This window comes from Nuphar pumila, chromosome 10 (genome assembly GCF_984573655.1).
Source record: "Nuphar pumila chromosome 10, dmNupPumi1.hap1.1, whole genome shotgun sequence".
NCBI classification, from domain to species: domain Eukaryota; kingdom Viridiplantae; phylum Streptophyta; class Magnoliopsida; order Nymphaeales; family Nymphaeaceae; genus Nuphar; species Nuphar pumila.
In genome coordinates this window covers 30,341,937-30,362,644 of record NC_143258.1, presented here as the reverse complement: position 1 = coordinate 30,362,644, position 20,708 = coordinate 30,341,937, and the positions used below count along the sequence as shown (strand labels likewise).

Sequence of the window (20,708 nt, the reverse complement as noted above, 5' to 3'; positions counted from 1 at the left end):
TATGACAGGAGGTCCAAAGTAAGGGGGATGGGGCTGTCGGGTCTCAGGCTTTAGGTGGGTAGGAACGGGATAGTACAAGTCTGGGGTAGCAGTTGGGTTGGGATAAAGGTAGTGGATTGGTTTTGGTATTGGGTTTTGGATCGGGACTGGGTTATAGGTTTGGGAATGGTGAGGGTACCGGGATTGGGTGGTGTAATATTGGGACGAATCACCCGATTGGATCTGAATCGGGTCTAATCCTAGACTATGCGTCGGACCCAGATATGGATAGGTCGGATCGGGGATCGAGTTGTGGGGATAAAAGGCTTGGTTTGAACTGGATCCACGATCCATATGATTATGGGTTTGGTTGTGACCCGGCTCAAATTCGAACCGGAGCTCCGTCCGGGTCCGATATGGATTTGGGTCGATAAGGGGTCTGTTTTGAGGTTCAAAATTAATGGGTCGGGTCAGATTTGGGGCGACCCGCGAATCCATCCCAATTGGGTAAGTCGGATTAGAGGGTTCGACACTCGGCCCCGCTCTCGGGGACCCAAAAGGTGGTCCCCGAAACCCCGGCCCGGGTCTGGTATTCGCGAACTCGGGTCTGGACCCTCTCAGATCCGGACCCGGCCATTGATTTGCTGTTGTCTTGCTCCCACACACAGAATCATCAGAAACAATCGCCTTCCTGAGTCGGGTCGACATCCCTGGATCAGCAGCCCGACCCTGCATGATGTTGGGACCCTGCTGGCACGACCCAATCAGAGGTGTCGTCCCAGCAGCTCGCGGCCACGAGCCTGGACCCTCGGCAGGACCCAGCGTGAAGTTGGGGTCCTGCAGGGCAGGTCCGGCCAGCGTTGCAGCCACAGGAGCCCGCTGCAGTGAAAGGGGTACACTTTGGTTCGAGGGAGGCGGCATACCTGCGTGAACCTCTGGTTCGTCTAGAGCAGAGGAGGCAGATCGGGATGGGGAGGAAAAACCAGACTCAGGCCGTTGTCTTGGATAGGCTAAACACATGTCGGCTGACGACCCGGATCGGTTTCTTGCTCTTGGGTTGACGCTGGGTGCCCCTCTCCCTGTGTTTCGAGGGCGACCAATCGATCATCCATCCCGTCCAGTCGTCTTGATATGCCCACTATGTCTCTGCTCATCCTCGACATATTTTTCTCCATTCTGGTCATCTTTTCCATCATACGCAACATTGGATCCGTGCTGCCGGCAACCTCCTGCTCATTTTCGTTCGCTGAATCGCTCCTCGCCTCTTGAACCATATCGCTGATGATGGAGGAGATGCTGGCGCTCTTATACCACTTTGATGCAGTGGGTTACCAGCTGTTGCGACTCTTGGATGTTGAATGAATGGACTCGTCCACCACGTCGTGCAAGACACCGCAATGATAAGCAGCAAACACAGGATGTTGTTCGTGTGTTGTGGGCTGAACCGAAGGCATGACCCACGTCGTGCGATGACAGTGAAAAGATTCAGAGGAAAGGGCCACCAAAACAGTAAAACAATACTCTTTATGCTTTATTTTCAATGAGTAGGATAAGACAAAGCCAGTCCAACTAACAGGAAACAAGGAAATAAACAAAGAACGAATGCAAAAGGTTGTTGCATTGTGCCTACGTCTAACAAAAAGAAATAAAGGAGAAAACAACGAAAGGTAAAGCTGCTGAAAGAAGAAAGGCTGCTGCAATTTTTTCTGTTCACTGCCTCCTGCACGCAACCCTAGAGGGGTTTTTTAAGGCCCTGCTGGATCCGGGTCTCGGGTCTGGTCCCGGACCCGAGACAACATCCATTTGCTGCTGGATCTGGGTCGTCTGGGCCTGCGTTCCTGGTACTCGTCAGGAGTGCTCTATTCTGGCGCCTTGGTACCACCATCTAGATCGGACCCACCACCTGGATCCGATTGTCAGTCCCCATGTGCAGACCCGGTCCCTTGCCTGGGTCATTTGGTGTAGGCTGGACCCAGTCCTGCTCTGCATCAATTATCCACTTGAACATGCATCATTATCATCCGATCTCAATTCTCTTTTTCTTGTTGATAAAGAGTAAAAAATCATATTAATAAAGTGATAAGACATCACAAAAAGACACAAACAATTAGCAAAAAGATTGGTCCCAGATGAGAATTATCTTTGTTGGGTCATTTATGATTAGCACACACTTGAATGTCTTTAGTGATGATGTGCCAAAATGAATATGGGTTTTGTGGCCTTAACATTGAATATTTTGTTATTCTGCTCCAACCTAATGTACCACCACACTGAGTAGATTTACCTAGGCATGCAAATGGACCAGATCCAGGATGGCAGTTTTGCAATTTTTGACTGTTCTGGATTCGATACAGATCCGACTCCCCATATATTTAGTTGTTCTAGATCCGAACCGTTTATATCCCTAGATTTACCACTTCCAAGTAAGTCACCTGTTGACAACATTCCTCAGCTTCTTTGGCCTTTGATCCAGTTCACTAGGCAGGGATAGAAGTGAATGTTCAACCATGCTGATTTGAAAAGTGACTGGAAGAAAAAGCAATCCAAAAATAGAGGATTCACAAATTCCTTTACATTGCCACAGAGAGAGCAAATATTGGCTTATATTGGGTGTTCATCTTGTAAGGTCAATAAGCCAAGCAAAGACAGTGGCCCTTTGCAAGGTATCAAATCCCAATACAGAAAGGTTTAACATATGCTCTACCAAAGAGTGATAACCAACATAGGCTCCATGAAATTATGGAGAATGTACCCAGTTTGTAATGCTAAATGCAAATGTCCTCACTCTTGTCAGATGCCATGTCAAGATAAATCATCTCATGCAAAGTTAGTCCTTGAATTTGTTGCCTTGAAGTTCTTGTGAAACTAGATTGCACCAGCTCTGTTCTCGCTTCCAGCACTCCTGCACTCCCGCACTTTGATCAACCTATCTTTTGCCAATTTGAACAGGTTGGAAAAGATTTCAGTGAGTGTTTTAGGTTTAAGTCATATTCATCCAAAAAACACTTCCTAGCTTTATATCCAACCTGTCTAAAAACTCCTGAAATACCTTTACCATCCCTTCCATATAGGCTAACTACTTTTCCATTTATAATTCTCTGTCAAGCTTCAAGGCATGCCTGTGATCTCATATTTTACTTTAAGAAGCTTCACCCAAGGCCCATTCTCCGAGGAAAGAGACACCAATTTGCCGATAGTGAATTGCTGAAGTTTCTTAGTCTCTCTCTATGACAAGGCCTATGAATTCTTGTGACAAAGTAGTCTACATCCCATCAACCAAGTGACTCCTCTTACCTTCTTCCTTCCTCTCTATGCAGTCAAAAGCACCAACTAGACACCTAGTCAGCCTACATGTGGCCCTACAGCCTAGGCCCAAGATTTTTCTTTTTTCTTCTTTATTTTTTTATTATTTTTTCACTTTTTTCTTTTTCCTCTTTATTTTTTCTTCTTTTCTTTTTTTCCTTTTTTTTTTTGCCTTTATATATATGTGCGTATACATATATATGTTCATATAAATATATGTATATATATATATATGTTTATAGTTCTTATATTCATGTTTTATTTTATGTTTGATCTATTTATTGCATTTATACATGTTATTGATGTGATCTATTTATTGTACAATAAGTATAAGATTTGTATGTATATTTGTTATTGGTTATGTATGTAAAAATATAATATATATTGTATAAGATCTATACATGTACATATGTAATATATATATATATATATATATATATATATGTATACATACATATATATGATCTATGTTACATGGGCTCGTCTAGAGAGCCAGTGCACTTGCATCGACGCAGGGTGCTACACTTGATGCAGTCACTCAAACCCAAAACTGGACTAGGTCAATATTGATGAGGTCCAGTTTTGTCCATTAAAAAAAATTAAAAATAAATAAATAAAAGGCAGGGTTTCAAGGAGGTTAAGGCAATGCCCGTACCCCGCCTTGCCACCACACCTCCTCGCTTTGGTGGCTACCTCTAGCGAGGCGCTCAGGTGATGACAAGCTCCTCCAACATGTGCCTCTCTCTCTCTCTCTCTCTCTCTCTCTCTCTCTCTCTCTCTCTCTCTCTCTCTCTCTCTCTCTATATATATATATATATATATATATATATATATATATATATATATATATATATATATATATATATATATATATTGGCAACACCTGCCACAAGTCAGGTGTTACGAGCACACCTGAGTCATATTCAAGTCTAGATCAGACCTAGATCAAAGCAGACCCATGCCTAACTCAGACTTGGATCAACGCAGACATGGGTCTATTTTCGGCCAAGTCTAATTCAAAGGCCCAGGTCAAATTTGAATCACCTGAGTCTCCTTAGACTCAAGTCTAAACCAAACCTGGGTCAAGTAAACCAATCCTAACGATCAACAACAACAACTACGCCTTCATCCCAAAACAATTGGGGTCGGCGATATGAACCAACAAAGAAAATCATTATGGGTCTTCCACATGAATCCTTCTCCTCCATTCATTTCTATCCAATGCCATGTCCTCGGTGAGGTTCAAAGCATTCATATCCTTTCTTATCACCTCCATCCATGTCTTCCTAGGCCTACCCCGACCTCTTTTAACTAATATATTTTCCCATTTCTCCATCCTTCTAACTGGAGCATCATTAGGCCTTCGTCGAATATGTCCAAACCACCGTAAACGATTCTCTCTCATCTTATTTTCAATGGGTGCAACGCCTACCTTCTTACGTATCTCCTCGTTCTGAATCTTATCTTTTATTGTATTTCCACACATCCATCTCAGCATACGCATCTCAGCTACACTCATTTTTTGAATATGATGTCTCTTGGCAGCCCAACATTCCGTACTATATAGTAAAGCGGGCCTAACAGTCGTCCTATAAAACTTTCCCTTCAACCGCAATGGCATTCTACGATCGCACAACACTCCAGTTGCACTCTTCCATTTCATCCACCCAACCTTTATCCTATGATTTACATCTCCATCAATATATGTATATATAAATATATATCCTCACCACCGCACTCAAGTTTTCTGAATTTGATGTGTTGCACCCTTCACACTTACACCCACACCAATATGACATAGTATTTGATTCTTTGATTGTCTCATAGTTCTCATCTTCACGTCTTATTTTATCTATCTTATTGTTGATTAATTTTATATTACATACATCTTTCTTATTATCTTTTAACAATTTGTTGGAAATTTTGTATTTGTATTTTTATTTTTGGTGCTACGTAGTTCGACCAGTCCCACCTAGTCTGTAACTAGCCCCATTAAGGGTCTACAAACTAGGGGCCGAGTGGCACTTTTGACTACATAGATGACACCAACTCTAGACAATTATGTTTTTTAAGGAACTTATTTTATGAAAACTAGTTTAACCAAGGGGAAGATATGCTACATGATGTACTATGGTTCTCAACCATTTGGTAGGGAAATATTTAAGAAAAAACTAGTAACTACTAACTATACTTTCAGAGGAAGACAAGAACATCCCATTGTACTTCATAAAGTATATGGAAAGAGCTTCACTTTTAGAGTAGCATCACATGGCAAGAGTACAACCCACATAAATTGGCTCTTTGTCCAGTGAGGTTGGTTCTTCCCTATCTTTTCTTTTTATCGGCAAGGCAAGGGTTCCTCGCTACCTCAATTGGTTGACATCCACCCTTTTTTGGGGGGTTTACAATACAGGTTTCTACATCTCCCGCCCAAGAAAGTTCTTTCAAAAATGAAGTAGCCTAAACTTGTATGGAATGTTTCACCCCAAAGTAGAGAAGGAAGCTTATAGGGACCAATGTTGTGCCACAAAAAGTATGCACCCTAATTAATGGTTGACATTACATCATCATACAAAGTAACACAAACAAGCCACCATAGGTAGCAGCACTCAATGATAATACCCATAAGCACTGCAGTTCAAACTATCTTTCAGTTATGGCTTTAAAATCAGCTAAAATAGCCATACCCAGTGTTGTCTCGTACTCTAGACTCAATCCCATGAAGTGCGCATTTGGAGTCTGGTCTGGCGGATTCCTTGGTTTCGTAGTCCACAAGCATACTAGGATCAGTAGAAAACCCAAAATATTTCCAACTCAGTGCACATTGACGCTCTCATTTGTTTGCAAATTATAGCCCGTAGATGAGGAAGATGAAACGAGAAGAAACATACTGCCTAACATATAATACCCTGAAATTTGTCAATTTACCAAGTTCGGTTTGCATGTGTATTTAGTATTTACCTTCCATTCCTTCAGAGAATCATTTAGGCGCTGTTTAAGAGCCGTGAATCAGAGGTGTGTTGCGGTTCCCACCAGTTTCTTATGCTCTCTGTTGTTGCCAAAACACTGGATGTAATGGAGTTGGCAGCCCCAACACCACGTTTCAACACCATTCACAAGAGGATGTTGTGGGCAACTCGATCCTCAACACATTTTTGGCAAAACCATATTTTGACAACACATGAAGATAGTGTTTCCATCTCAATGCAAGACTCCCCAAACAGAGCTTTAACCTTCGTTCATGGCAATAATCCCAGTGATTTCTCACAATGAAAGAAAATGGCGAAGCCAGAAGTTGCAGTCGATCATAAAACAACAGTAAAGAAGGTTCAAGAAACTTGCCGATTTATTAACATCAGCACTAGAGATATACTTTGTGCAGATTTTCCTACACCAAAACGTGAAGCTTCTACCGAGGAAGCAAATAATAAAGAACACCGCTTTTTTAACTATGCAACACCCACTTACCATTTGCAGCAGCCAGTTCGTCGTATATTCGCTTGTTGGAAATGTCATGTGGGTCTATCCGGATGACTCGTTTCCTTCTCTTCTTAGGAACCTCCTCGCCCGCGATTACGTTCTTTGGTTTCTCGCCTAGAGCAGAATTTCTGTGGGTTCTGCCGCCTCGATCGTTTGGTCCGGCAGCCATTTCTCCAGTCTGGTATTCCCCGGCCTCCAATCTAGACACCATTTGTGCAGAGCACTTCCTAAGCGAATTCCTAGACGCAGACTTCCCCCTGTTTTTGATGAATGCATCAGCTGCTCTTCCTTCTCCGCCACCGAATCCTTTGGACGTCGCTAGCTTCCTTCCCCCAGTCAGCTTCCCGTTCGTTAGGCGGTCCTTCTTTAGGAGTTTAAGCCTCGACGTTCCGAAGCTCGCCTTTTGTCCAACCAACTCCTCGAGCTTCCGGGCAGATTTGAGCGGCTTCAGTCTCTTACCAGCGACTGAGGATTTGATCCTCGGAGCCTTCTTCAATCTGCCCGCTGCATGCGCTGTTGGCCTCCTCCCCGAATACATGATTGATTGCAAGAAGAGCTTCGACGTTCCAAGCGTTGGGTGGTGCCGCGCGTGAGGGGGAATGCAGCAGACAGAACCTTAAACGCAGAAGTGGCAAATCGATCGCTGTGCAAACGAGCGGTGCCCTAAGTTTTGCCTGGCTTCCGATTCCGCGTAGCTACTGGTTCAATCTCCAAGACCAGCCGCGGCGCAAATATGAGCAGTGACACGACGCCTCGCGAGTTCAAAATGCTAACTGGTGGTCCCAGTCGGGTTGGGTCGGATCAGGCTTGGCTCGATGTATCTGTCTTGATTTTTTTAACAAAAAATGACGGTATTGTACCGCAAAAATGATATATTTGTTGAAATGCCTTCACAATTGTTAAATTCAGTCTAAAATTATAAATATTGTTATTTTTATGATCTTTTTAGTCCTCACACTTATCATTTTCCAGGCAATTTTTTTCATATGCCAATTTTCTTCGTCTCCAACAAAAATCCAACGTTGCAAATATCTTATTTACTATGCATTAAAATTTTATCAAATTCGCATAAAATAAGTCTGAATGAACTTTTTTTTTAACGGAAAGCGACAAACATTGCAAATACTTGAGTTACTTCGCACAAAAAAATTTAAATTTGCATAAAAAATTTATGATTTTTTTTAACTCAAACTAACAAACATCACAAATACTTGAGTTACCTCGCATAAAAAATATAATAACGTCGCATAAAAAATCTGCAAAAAAAAATTAACTTGAACCGACAAATATCGCAAATACTTGAATTACTTTGCATAAAAATATAATAATGTTGCATAAAAAATCTGTGAAATTGTATTTTAACTTGAACCGGTGAACATCGCAAATACCTGAGTTACCTCGTATAAAAAATGTAATAACATCGCATAAATAATCTGTAAATTTTTTTTAACTGCAACTGACAAACATCGCAAATAATTGAGTTATCTCATATAAAAAATACAATAATATCGCATAAAAAATTTATAAACTTTTTTTTACTCGAACGGACAAATCTCACAAATACTTGAGTTACCTCGCATAAAAAATATAATAACTTCGTATAAAATATATGTGAGCAAACTTTTTTTAAATCTGGAACCTCCAAGCATCGCAAATACTAGAGTTATTTCGCATAAAAAATTGCTAAATTTGCATAAAAGAATCTTCAAACTTTATTTTAAACTCAAACCGAGAAATTACGCAAATACCTGAGTTACTTTATATAAAAAATGAAATAACGTCGCATAAAAAATCTACAAATGTCTTTTAAATTTTAAAATGTGCATTTTTTTCTGTGTTTGAGATGCTCGTACCTAATCTGGATTCGGGTTATTTTTTCTTAGGATTATTTTTGACCCGGTACCAGCATCTCAAAATTTTTGCTTCTTTTTAAGAACAAAATCTAGGGTTCTTCGTGGTCTCCAGCATGTGGTCCCCAAAATCTCTTCTACATAATTTTTTGAGTTTTTCTTATCTTTGATGACTTTTCTGGTGATTCAGACGAGGCTGCGACATTCTTCCCATCGACTTCTCTTGTTAAATCGAAAGGTGAGTTCTTTGTGGTCCCTAACCTGTGGACCTCAAAATCCCCTCCGCATATATAGTTTAGGGTTTTTTTAAAATAATATAATATATTGTTTTGAATATCTGTATTTGGTTTAGATATGCTTATCCATTATTATATAATTTTTTTTTGTATGCGTAATAGGGCTTGGGTTTCCTGTGCACAAGGTATTAATGTGGGTAGTTGGTTTTGCATAGTCGTTGTTGTATGTATTATATTCTCAATGGATGTATATTCCATGTGGTTGGTGTATGTAGTTAAGATTTCAGTATCTGCTAAAGTGCACCACCGTGTCGCTCATAATCATAGTTGGAGATCTTTAGTGGTCCTAAAAAATATTAGCTTTAATGAATTAGTGGCTAGGTTATCTAGAAAAACAAGATTGAGTGAAGAGTTAATCAACCTCTGGTATACATATTTGTTGTCCATAAGTGATGAACCATGCCGGGTAGATGTTTTTTTACGACGATGAGTTAAAACGGGTGTTATTTAGTGGTGACGTTTACTTAGTGGTTCGCATAGTACAACAAAAAGTAGTTGGAAGGGATATAGAACAATCTATCGAGGTTAGTGTATTTTTTAACATCAAACTGCCCCAAGCAGTGAATGATGAACCAAATATGCAACTGTTTCGACTCGAATTTTTCATTTTTTTTTCAAGATTTGAGTTTCGATTCAAAATTTTTTTCCTTTAAATTCGAATTGGTCTAGTTTTTCTTTGAAGATTTGAGTTTTGACTTGAATTTTCCATTTTCCTTTGAAGATTCGAGTTCTAACTCGAATTTTCCAGTTTCCTTTGAAGATTCAAGTTTTGACTCAAAATTTTCAGTTTCCTTTGAAGATTTGAGTTCTAACTCAAATTTTATTTCCTTTAAAATTGAATTGGCCTAGTTTTCCTTTGAAGATTTGAGTTCCGACTCAAAAATTTTATTTTTCTTTGAAGATTTGAGTTTTGACTTGAATTTTCTTTCCTTTAAATCTGAATTGGTCTAGTTTTCCTTTAAAAATTTGAGTTTTGAGTCAATTTTTCCATTTTCTTTGAAGATTTGAGTTTTGACTTGAATTTTCTTTCCTTTAAATCTGAATTGGTCTAATTTCCTTTGAAGATTTGAGTTTCGTCTCAAATTTTCCATTTTCCTTTGAAGATTTGAGTTCTGACTCAAATTTTCTTTCCTTTAAATCTGAATTGGTCTAGTTTTTCATTGAAGATTTGAGTTTCGACTTGAATTTTCCACTTTCCTTTAAATATTTGAGTTCTGACTCAGATTTTTTAGTTTTCTTTAAAATTTTGAGTTTCGAGTTGAATTTTTTTTCCTTCAAATCCGAATTGGTCTAGTTTTCCTTTGAAGATTTGAGTTTTGACTCAATTTTTTCAGTTTTCTTTGATGATTTGAGTTCCTTCTCAAATTTTCTTTCTTCCAAAATCCAAGAATTGGTCTAGTTTTCTTTGAAGATTTGAGTTCCAACTCGAATTTTCTATTTTCTTTTGAAGATTTGAGTTTCAACTCAAATTTTCTATTTTCCTTTAAAGATTTGAGTCCTGACTCAATTTTTTTTTTCTTCAAATCCGAATTGGTCTAGTTTTCCTTTGAAGATTTAAGTTTTGACTCGAATTTTCTATTTTCCTTTGAAGATTTGAGTTCTAACTCAAATTTTCTTTTCTTCAAATCCGAATTGGTCTAATTTTCCTTTGAAGATTTGAGTTCTGACTCGAACCTTCTTTTAAATCCAAGAATTGATCTAGTTTTTCTTTGAAGATTTGAGTTTCGACTCGAACTTTCCTTTCTTTCAAATCCAAAAGTTGGTCTAGTTTTCCTTTAAAAATTTGAGTTCTGACTCAAATTTTCCATTTTTCTTTGAAGATTTGAGTTTTGACTTGAATTTTCTTTCCTTTAAATCTGAATTGGTCTAATTTCCTTTGAAGATTTGAGTTTCGACTCAAATTTTCCATTTTTTTTTGAAGATTTGAGTTCTGACTCAAATTTTCTTTCCTTTAAATCCGAATTGGTCTAGTTTTTCATTGAAGATTTGAGTTTCGACTTGAATTTTCCAGTTTCCTTTAAAGATTTAAGTTCTGACTCAGATTTTTTAGTTTTCTTTAAAATTTTGAGTTTCGAGTTGAATTTTCTTTCCTTCAAATCCGAATTGGTCTAGTTTTCCTTTGAAGATTTGAGTTTTGACTCAATTTTTTCAGTTTTCTTTGATGATTTGAGTTCCTTCTCAAATTTTCTTTCTTCCAAAATCCAAGAATTGGTCTAGTTTTCTTTGAAGATTTGAGTTCCAACTCGAATTTTCTATTTTCTTTTGAAGATTTGAGTTTCGACTCAAATTTTCTATTTTCCTTTAAAGATTTGAGTCCTGACTCAAATTTTTTTTTCTTCAAATCCGAATTGGTCTAGTTTTCCTTTGAAGATTTAAGTTTTGACTCGAATTTTCTATTTTCCTTTGAAGATTTGAGTTCTAACTCGAATTTTCTTTTCTTCAAATCCGAATTGGTCTAATTTTCCTTTGAAGATTTGAGTTCTGACTCGAACCTTCTTTTAAATCCAAGAATTGATCTAGTTTTTCTTTGAAGATTTGAGTTTCGACTCGAACTTTCCTTTCTTTCAAATCCAAAAGTTGGTCTAGTTTTCCTTTAAAAATTTGAGTTCTGACTCAAATTTTCCATTTTTCTTTGAAGATTTGAGTTTTGACTTGAATTTTCTTTCCTTTAAATCTGAATTGGTCTAATTTCCTTTGAAGATTTGAGTTTCGACTCAAATTTTCCATTTTCCTTTGAAGATTTGAGTTCTGACTCAAATTTTCTTTCCTTTAAATCTGAATTGGTCTAGTTTTTCATTGAAGATTTGAGTTTCGACTTGAATTTTCCAGTTTCCTTTAAATATTTGAGTTCTGACTCAGATTTTTTAGTTTTCTTTAAAATTTTGAGTTTCGAGTTGAATTTTCTTTCCTTCAAATCCGAATTGGTCTAGTTTTCCTTTGAAGATTTGAGTTTTGACTCAATTTTTTCAGTTTTCTTTGATGATTTGAGTTCCAACTCGAATTTTCTATTTTCTTCTGAAGATTTGAGTTTTGACTCAAATTTTCTATTTTCTTTTGAAGATTTGAGTTTCGACTCAAATTTTCTATCTTCCTTTAAGGATTTGAGTCCTGACTCAATTTTTTTTTCTTCAAATCCGAATTGGTCTAGTTTTCCTTTGAAGATTTAAGTTTTGACTCGAATTTTCTATTTTCCTTTGAAGATTTGAGTTCTAACTCGAATTTTCTTTTCTTCAAATCCGAATTGGTCTAATTTTCCTTTGAAGATTTGAGTTCTCACTCGAACCTTCTTTTAAATCTAAGAATTGATCTAGTTTTTTTTTTAAGATTTGAGTTTCGGCTCGAACTTTCCTTTCTTTCAAATCCAAAAGTTGGTCTAGTTTTCCTTTGAAGATTTGAGTTTCGACTCGAACTTTCTTTTGAAATCCAGCCTTCGAGTTGGTCAATCTTTCAAATTCAACCTCATGCTTAATGCCCATTTCTATCAAACCCTCGGGTCACTCAAGTTTGTCGAGCAGACTTGCGGGTCACCAAATCTCATCAAGCAGACCTTCGTGTTACCAATATTTTCAGTATCAGTCATTTTCGACCCACAAGTCACATTTGCCAATCATGGTCATCTAAGTTTCGACCTTTGTGTCAGACTCGTTCCTAATTGGTTTGTTGTCTCAATTATCAACCACTTCTCTTGCAAAGGACCCTTTCTTACAGGGAGAGTTCGAGGGAGCTCGTTCCTTTTGCATGTCTTTAATGTTTGTTCGCTGAACTTCTATTTCAGGGAGAGTTTGAAGGGACTCATGTCTTTGCGAACAGTTTGCAAAACAATCTTTATAGTCACACAATAAACCCTTTATTACAGAAAGAGTTTTGATGGAAGCACATTTTTCTTGTGGGCCCCCAATGTCTTTTGTTAGGCCATCCCGTCATCGAGGACCCTTTTCCGGGGAGAGTATGATAGACTCGCTCCTCTATGATAATCCATTGACCTTATCCAATTGGCCACCTTTTCATAAGAGAAGCCTAAAGTTAGGGAGCTTTGACGAAAGCTCAATTTCTCTTCGAAAGTTCATTCTGCAAACACTTCCTCTTTAAAGAAGAGAGAAACATCTTTTGTTACCCATTCAGGTAAGGGTCATAGCCTGAGTCTCTCCTTTAGGAAAAAAATAGGAGAATCCAGTCACAGATATGTCAATCGGATGTCAAGCACTTTCTTTTACCAAGGATTTCAAGAATATTTTGCCAATTTGTCATAAAAAAAGTTTTTGATATCAAAGTTTTTATTGCACAAAGAATTACCTAAAATTACCTTCAGTATTCTTTCCAAAAGAACAAAGCTTTTGCGAAGAAAGACTCAAAATTCAAGCTCTTCTCTATTGGTCAACCAAAAGGATGAAAAAAGATCCTTGATATGACTGGTAAAGGAAAATCCAATGATGTTAAAAAGCCACAAGTGAACCGATATTGATAATAGCTATGACACATTTCTAAAAATTATTCTTCTGGCAATAAGGCAACAGAAATATCTTGGGTGATAAAAAAAATATCACACAATCTCAATATTTGTTCAATTATTTAAGCTGCAATTAACTATCCAAAAGGGATCTCACAATCATCGTCAAGTTGAAGATTGATGGACGAGTTAGACCCCCGGGGACAAAGAAGACTCGGATCATCTCCAAGTGGAAGAAGTATGTGATGTGTCCTTCCATGGAAAGTTCAAATCATCGTCAAGTTGAAGGCTGGTGCGATAAACCTCCTGACAATCCCTAAAAGATATTTGATCAATGCTATCATCAAGAGATTTCCAACCAAAGAGACCATATTATCAATTCAATTCTCGGGACCAAAGAAGACTCGGATCATCTCCAAGTTGAAGGAGCATGTGATGTGTCCTTTCAAGAAAAATTAGAACATCACCAAGTTGAAGGTTGATGTGATAAAATTCTCGTCCAATCCCAAGAGAGCTTACTTTTTATGTCTCAAAAGAGTGCAAAAGATCATCAAGAGACTTCAATCAAAGAGACAACATTATTAATTCAATTCTTGGAACCAAAAGAAAACTCAGATCATCTCCAAGTTGAAAGAGTATGTGATGTGCCCTTCTAGAGAAAATCAGAATATAGCCAAGTTGAAGGTTGATGCGATGAAATTCTCGCAAAGTCACAAGAAGGCTCAATCTCTATGTCTCAAAAGAGTGCAAGAAGATCATCATGGGTAAACCCCAGATATCAAACTGTCAAAAATCTTCTTTATTCATGTGAAATTCTTTTATCAATGTCTTTTCATCCAAATGCTTTTATGATACTGAAAGCAAATTCCTTTCTTTTCATATCAAGGAAATGGATAGCTTCCTTGAAGAAACTCAACAACAATAATTTGATTTGGATTCTGGATTCTACGGAGTTAGCCCAGTTGGAGGTAATACTCTAGGTAGAAGAGGGAATATATTTTCATACAAATATACTCACATTTCAATTATTTTTAATCAACTACAATTTTTATCATTTTGGCAACATTTTCTAGCTATCCCGCCATGAAGCAAAGAGCTTCATGTCCATTTTGACATATCATATTGTTGTTGTTATCCCTCTTTAGAACTTGATAACAAGAGTTTTCAAGATCCTTCTCTTCTTTTTTTTAATCTGAGCCCAAGCTCTTAGATTCGCACACTTCCCTGTGTTCCCCACTGTCTCGCTATAGACAATTCATTTTTTTTATTTCGGTTCGAGGTTGAGCCAATATTTATATTTTACAGTAAAAGGTTATCATAAAAGCTATTCAATCTCAACAATGAGGCGCCCAAGATCAATCCTTTTTCAAAGCTTTAGGGAACCCCATTTTCTTCTTTTTGCAAACCCTTCTCAGATTTATTATGTGAAATTTGAAGGTTCCATCATGGTTTCTTCATTTGAGAATCCCATTTTATTCATAGCCATTCAGGTTAAGGGTTATGCCTGAGCCTCACTTCGTGAGGTATTATATTCATACCCGTTCAAGTTAAGGGTTACACCTAAGCCTCACATCGTGAGGTATTATATCCACACTTGTTGAGGTTAAGGGTTACACCTAAGCCTCACTTTGTGAGGTATTATATCTATACCCATTCAGGTTAAGGGTTACACCTGAGCCTCACTTCATGAGGTATTTTATCCATATCCATTCAGGTTAAGGGTTACACCTGAGCCTCACTTCGTGAGGTATTTTATCCATACCCGTTCAGGTTAAGGGTTACACCTGAGCCTCACTTCGTGAGGTATTATCCATACCCGTTCAGGTTAAGGGTTACACCTGAGCCTCACTTCGTGAGGTATTTTCCATACTCATTCAGGTTAAGGGTTACACCTGAGCCTCACTGTGTGAGGTATTTTATCCATAACCGTTCAGGTTAAGGGTTACACTTGAGCCTCACTTCGTGAGGTATTTTATCTATACCCGTTCAGGTTAAGGGTTACACCTGAGCCTCACTTCATGAGGTATATTATCCATGCTCATTCAGGTCAAGGGTTACACCTGATCCTCATTTCATGAGGTATATCCATGCCCGTTCAGGTTAAGGGTTACACCTGAGCCTCGTCCGTAAGATATTTTTGCCTTCCCATTCAGGTAAGGGTCAAGCCTAAGCCTCATTCCGATGAGGTGAATCTTTTTTTTATTCGTCGTCCCATATCTACCATCACCACCAGAGCAAATTCTTTCATACCCAATCAGATTCTTCTAACTGGGCATTTTATAACCCAAATTTGGTGTGTTTTTCTTTGCCACTAAGCTCAGCTTTCAATCGACTTAGTAGAAAAGAGGGGCATCTGTAAACACCCCAATTTTTTTTTTTGTTCATTCTAGGCACCCCCTTTCAGCAGATGCCAATCCTCTTAGGAGTCTAATCCCTAAGTCCAACCTAATTTAGGTGTCATTTCACCCTTTTTGTGAGTAAAATTCCTATTTTACCCTTAGGTCACCTCAGATCTCTATCAGTCAGACCAAGTCAAGTACATTTTTGAGTTCAAAACAGTTAAAATGTCAGTCATTTCTAGCTCCCCTGAGCTCACGATGGGCAAAAACTATTCATTTCTGACCATTTCGGCTAAAATTAGTTTATTTTTTTAGAAATGAGCTCATTTCTAGCTTAAATTCCAATCAATTGTTCCCGAGTGAGTTGATTCCAGTCAATTTTGTTCCCCTATGTTTAACTTGAGCTCACCAGGAGTTCAAGTAGTTCAGTTCCAGTTCAAATTCCATTCCCACGGTCTTGGAGTCCATTTCAGCTGAAACTGAGCTAAGTCCAGTTGACCCAGCTAGTGTTTTAGCTCCAGATTTAGTTCATCTCAGTATGACTGACCTTCATTCCAGATCAAACATAGTGCAGTCTCATTACCCACTTCACTCTAGTGCTCATTTCTCACCATTTCTTTGAGAATTGGATCATTTCTCTGAGAATTGGGTCATTTCTCGATCATCCAGTCTAGAAGTTTAGTCGAGTGAGTGTATTTTTAGTTCCAAATCTTAAAATCCAGTTTAAACCAGTTAAAACCTCATTTTTTAGTGTCACTCCTTGTCTTTCAGGGGCAAAACCATTTCTCGTTCATTTTATCCAAAACAACATTTTATCATTTTCCAAGCTGATACCATTGTCAGTCGGGGCTCAGAGCAATTTCTTTCCTAAAATTTTAGCTACATCCGAGACCCGATTCACATTTGAATCAAATCGAATATCGGATTTGATATCCAATATTCAATTTTTATCCTGAAACGAGAATTTTCAATTCTTTGTCTCTGCCAAGGGTCTGGGACTTCAAATCCCTCATTTTGGGTTTGTATTTGGTATATCATTTCATATCATTTTGTATCATTTCATGTCAATTCATATCATTTCATGTCATTTGATCGCATTTCATGTCATTGCATTTCATTTTCGAGATTCAACACTCTTGTTTTCAAAATACTAAGTCCAGATTCAATTTTAAGACCTTTCTTTCTGTTATCATTGTAAAATTTTACTTTTGCAAGTCAAACTGACCTTTTGAAAAAGATTTTGAAAATAACTCGCCTCTGTTTTAAAATGCAAGATAATTCTGAAGAATGGGACTCATCTGTCGATACGAGGTTCAACCGTTCCTGGCACCATAACCATGGGTAATCGAACCAAGGATCAATCATGTGCTTTGCTTTGCTCAACTTGTCTAAATTGATGTTCTATTTCCTAAATGCATAAAGAATCAAACATGTGCTATGACTTAGAAAGATTATGACTTGAAAAACATGATGCATGCTTGAAATACTTTGAAATATTTGAAAAAGGGGACACCTTGAAAATCGTGAACCATGTTGAGAGAACATTTTTGAAGAAAAGAAAATCGATTTTTGAAGAAAAGCCAGTTGTTTTGAGAAAATCGATTTTGAGAAAATTCAGGATAACTTGGAGAAAATCGATTTTTCTAAGATGAATTTATGAATTGATCAAAAGAATGGGCGTGTAGCCCTATGAAAAACTATTCATGATGTAATCAAATCTATATGATGCATGAATGCAATTTGGAAAAATATTTTCTGATTTTTTTTAATAAAAATCGTTTGTAAAAAAGGATTTTTGTGCCTTATAGAACTTAGATGAAATAAATTCTTTATATATCCCTGACTATGGCCACGAATACATATTGAATATATTTCATTTGATTCTAAAAGAAGAAAATATTTGGAAAAACTTTGAAATATGCAATGATTTCTAAAAATGCCTAAGAGTGTAGGTCATTTGTGGCTTAGAAAAAGATGATAAATCAGGGTTTTGTTCGTATTCTGACTACGACCACAAATACGAAACCCACCGAGTTTATCAACTCTTTAAAAGCTAGTGCATGTGTCATTCACGTAGACCATTGTGAGTTTGAATATGCATGAATCATCATCCATCACACATTGACATTTATACAAAAAAAATAAACTATATGCAATGCAACCCTATTCTAAGCAGGAAAAGTAAATTATTATTCCAAATTTACAATTAATTTACATCACTAATTGAATTGAAATACAATCTTGAATATCCTCGCAAAATTAGCAAACTTGTTAATGAAAATAGGTCGGCTTTTCTAGATTTATCCAATAATATTTGAAATTAAGGGGTTTATCTAGATATAAGTCTTTTTCCATGTTTCCCTAAGATAAACATAATAAAATATAATGTAAATTGAATAAATAATAAAGATAAATAACATTGAAACTCAAAATTTTGAGAAAAATGACAAAAATACCCCTGAAAATAAGACTATGGCTTTGAAATCACGGTTTTTAGAAAAAAATTTGTAAAACTTTTGATTTAAGGATCAAATGGATTCAAATAAACACCAAATCGGGTGCAGAGCACCCTAGCATGATTATAAATATGATCAAACCCTAAAAATATAAAACATTTTATAAAAAAATAGAAATATCAAACAAATAGTGATTTACACCAATGTTTTACTCAAACCGGGACTCTGCGGGCACCCTATTTTGTAATTTGATCAAATAATATATTAAATAAATTTAAAAATCTGTAAAAATCAACATGGATAGTTATGATAACTCTAAAATTAAATACAATCAAAAAAATATATTTTTCTCATTATTTTAATATGAAAATTGAATAAAACCCTAAAATATGCAATTTTGCCCGTAGGCACTACTTGTCGCAGTGTTAGACCCGAATCAGGTATCAAATTACCATGGAAATTCATAAAAATTTACATAGAGATACTAGACAGATAAACAAAGATTTCTCTTTTTACAGATCAGAAAAATCATCTCCAGTAGGGAGATATCGCTTCAACAATATACGATTGATTCTGGCTTATATATAGCAAGTTGAAATAAACACATCTGGTTTCGGGTGCAAGGAAATATATTAAATAATGTTTAAAAATTATAAAATTTTAGCATATAATAGTAGACACACAGATGAAGATTCTCCTTTTTAAAGATCATCGATTAGATCTTTGACGAGGGAGATATCACCTCAGCAAGTTGTTCCAGAATCCACATAGCATTTTCATAGTTCAAGAAGCAAGGTTCAGTTTTCTATTTTTTTGACAGGGTTACAAAATCCAAAATAACCCATTTTTTTTAATAAAATATCATTGACATATTCACAATTTAACCCTAAAAAAATCAGAATTTTATATGACAGAAAAACAAACATAAAATAATGTGGTTCCTGCGTCCATGGGATCGATAATCACATATTATCGATAAAACATGAAAAACCCTAATCTAAGCATAGAAAATAATAAAAAAAACTTGCAAATAACAACACAAATTTGGATTTAATATTTTAATGAATAGAATAAGCATTAATATGATGAAATAAAATAAAAAAATCTGGGAAAGCATGGTTGGAATTTGATTTAGCCTTCGAAAGAGGGATTCAACCCATTGAACGGGTGGATCTCATCTTTTATTCGACATAAATATAAAAAATAGGGATCTAAGCTATTCTAATGGATCAAGAGCATAAAATACATCATGGTACATTATTAGATCATGTTCTTTAATATTTTTTATGGTTCTTGAACTAAAATCATGCTTGAATCCAACAAATAAAGGGCGATAATGGTGAAATCAATGAAATAAAGCAATAAAAATGATTAAAATAATAAAATAAATTAAATAAAACCTTACCTTGGGGGATGAAACAATGAAGGAAGGCTAGTGAAGGAGAGGATCATGATTTTTTGATAGGGAGAGAGGGTGAGAAAGCATGGGCTGGACCCCCTTTAGGTGCCTTTAAATAGATTTTTTTTTTGGATTTGTTTAGGAAGAATTTTGATTTTTTTGGGCTCTTTTTAATTGTTTTGGATAAGCCACATGGAGGGACAATTTTTCTAAAGTCTCCTAACTTAATTAAAGCCCTAATTACTATCTTAAATAAGTCCTAATTGTTTAAAATAAATCTCAAATGTGGCACCACCCCCTGTGGGCCCATATTTGGTTTTTTTAAAACCCTAAAAAGAGTTAAAACAAATTTAAAGTTTTAAAACCAAATAGAATTTTAAAATCAATTAGACTTTCAAACTTTTAACCTAATTAGGACACTGAGTAACCCTAAGCTAACCAAAATACCTTCAAATGTGGCACCACTTAAGTGGTTCCCACTTGGTTTTTCAGAAAACGATTTTAAAACTTTAAAAACAAAAGGGTTAAAATGATTTTTCTCAAAAACTTTAAAAGGACACCTAAACTAACTAATATATTTTTGTATTTGTGAAATATGAAAGATATAAAATGAAATAAAATTGAAGATTAGGTTTTTGCACCCCTGCAGATGGGCCCCGCTTAAGAAAAAGTTGAAAAATGATTTGAAAATAAAGTTTTTGAAATAAAGGGTTTTAAGAAGAAATCTTTTTGAAAGAAAGTTTGAAAATAAAGCTGAGGTTCTAAATCAATCAGAGTCCTAAATGGATTGAAACTCTTCTAAATGCGGCGCCAACTGTGTGGGCCCCACATCAAGGTTTTGAAAAAGTTAAAATAAAGACTGAAAAGGGTTTTAAAACAAGGTTGAAATCACCGGACAAGAATCAGAAGTTTCAAAAATGGAGTCCTAGACTGACTAAAACTCTAAACTAGAGTCCTAAACCAACTAAAACTTTGACATTTAGATTTTTGAAAGTTAAACGAAGAAGTTTTTGAAGAATGTTCTCAAAACTAATGAAAATAAGTCAGAAAATGCAGTCAGGGTTAGAGTTCTAAATCAACTGGGACTCTAGGATAGAGTCCTGGAATTTTGAAACTCTCAAAACTGAATCTGTTTTCAAAAAAACAAGTTAAATAAAAG

The 20,708-nt window shown here is 36.5% G+C and overlaps 1 protein-coding gene across 3 annotated transcripts in view; it reads right to left on the bottom strand.

The window, feature by feature from the left end:
* LOC149826597 (P-loop containing nucleoside triphosphate hydrolases superfamily protein) overlaps window positions 1-7,476 on the bottom strand; it is a 100,426-nt gene extending 92,950 nt beyond the window's left edge. Inside the window, exon 1 of one of the 3 annotated variants that reach the window (XM_090020074.1) lies at window positions 6,751-7,476. In XM_090020074.1, coding sequence (XP_089876200.1) covers window positions 6,751-7,300 — 550 coding nt within the window. In that variant the 5' untranslated portion in view covers window positions 7,301-7,476. The remainder of the gene's footprint in view (window positions 1-6,750) is intronic. The other 2 variants (XM_090020073.1, XM_090020072.1) reach the window with 2 other exon arrangements.
* Between the last annotated feature and the right edge of the window lie 13,232 nt (window positions 7,477-20,708).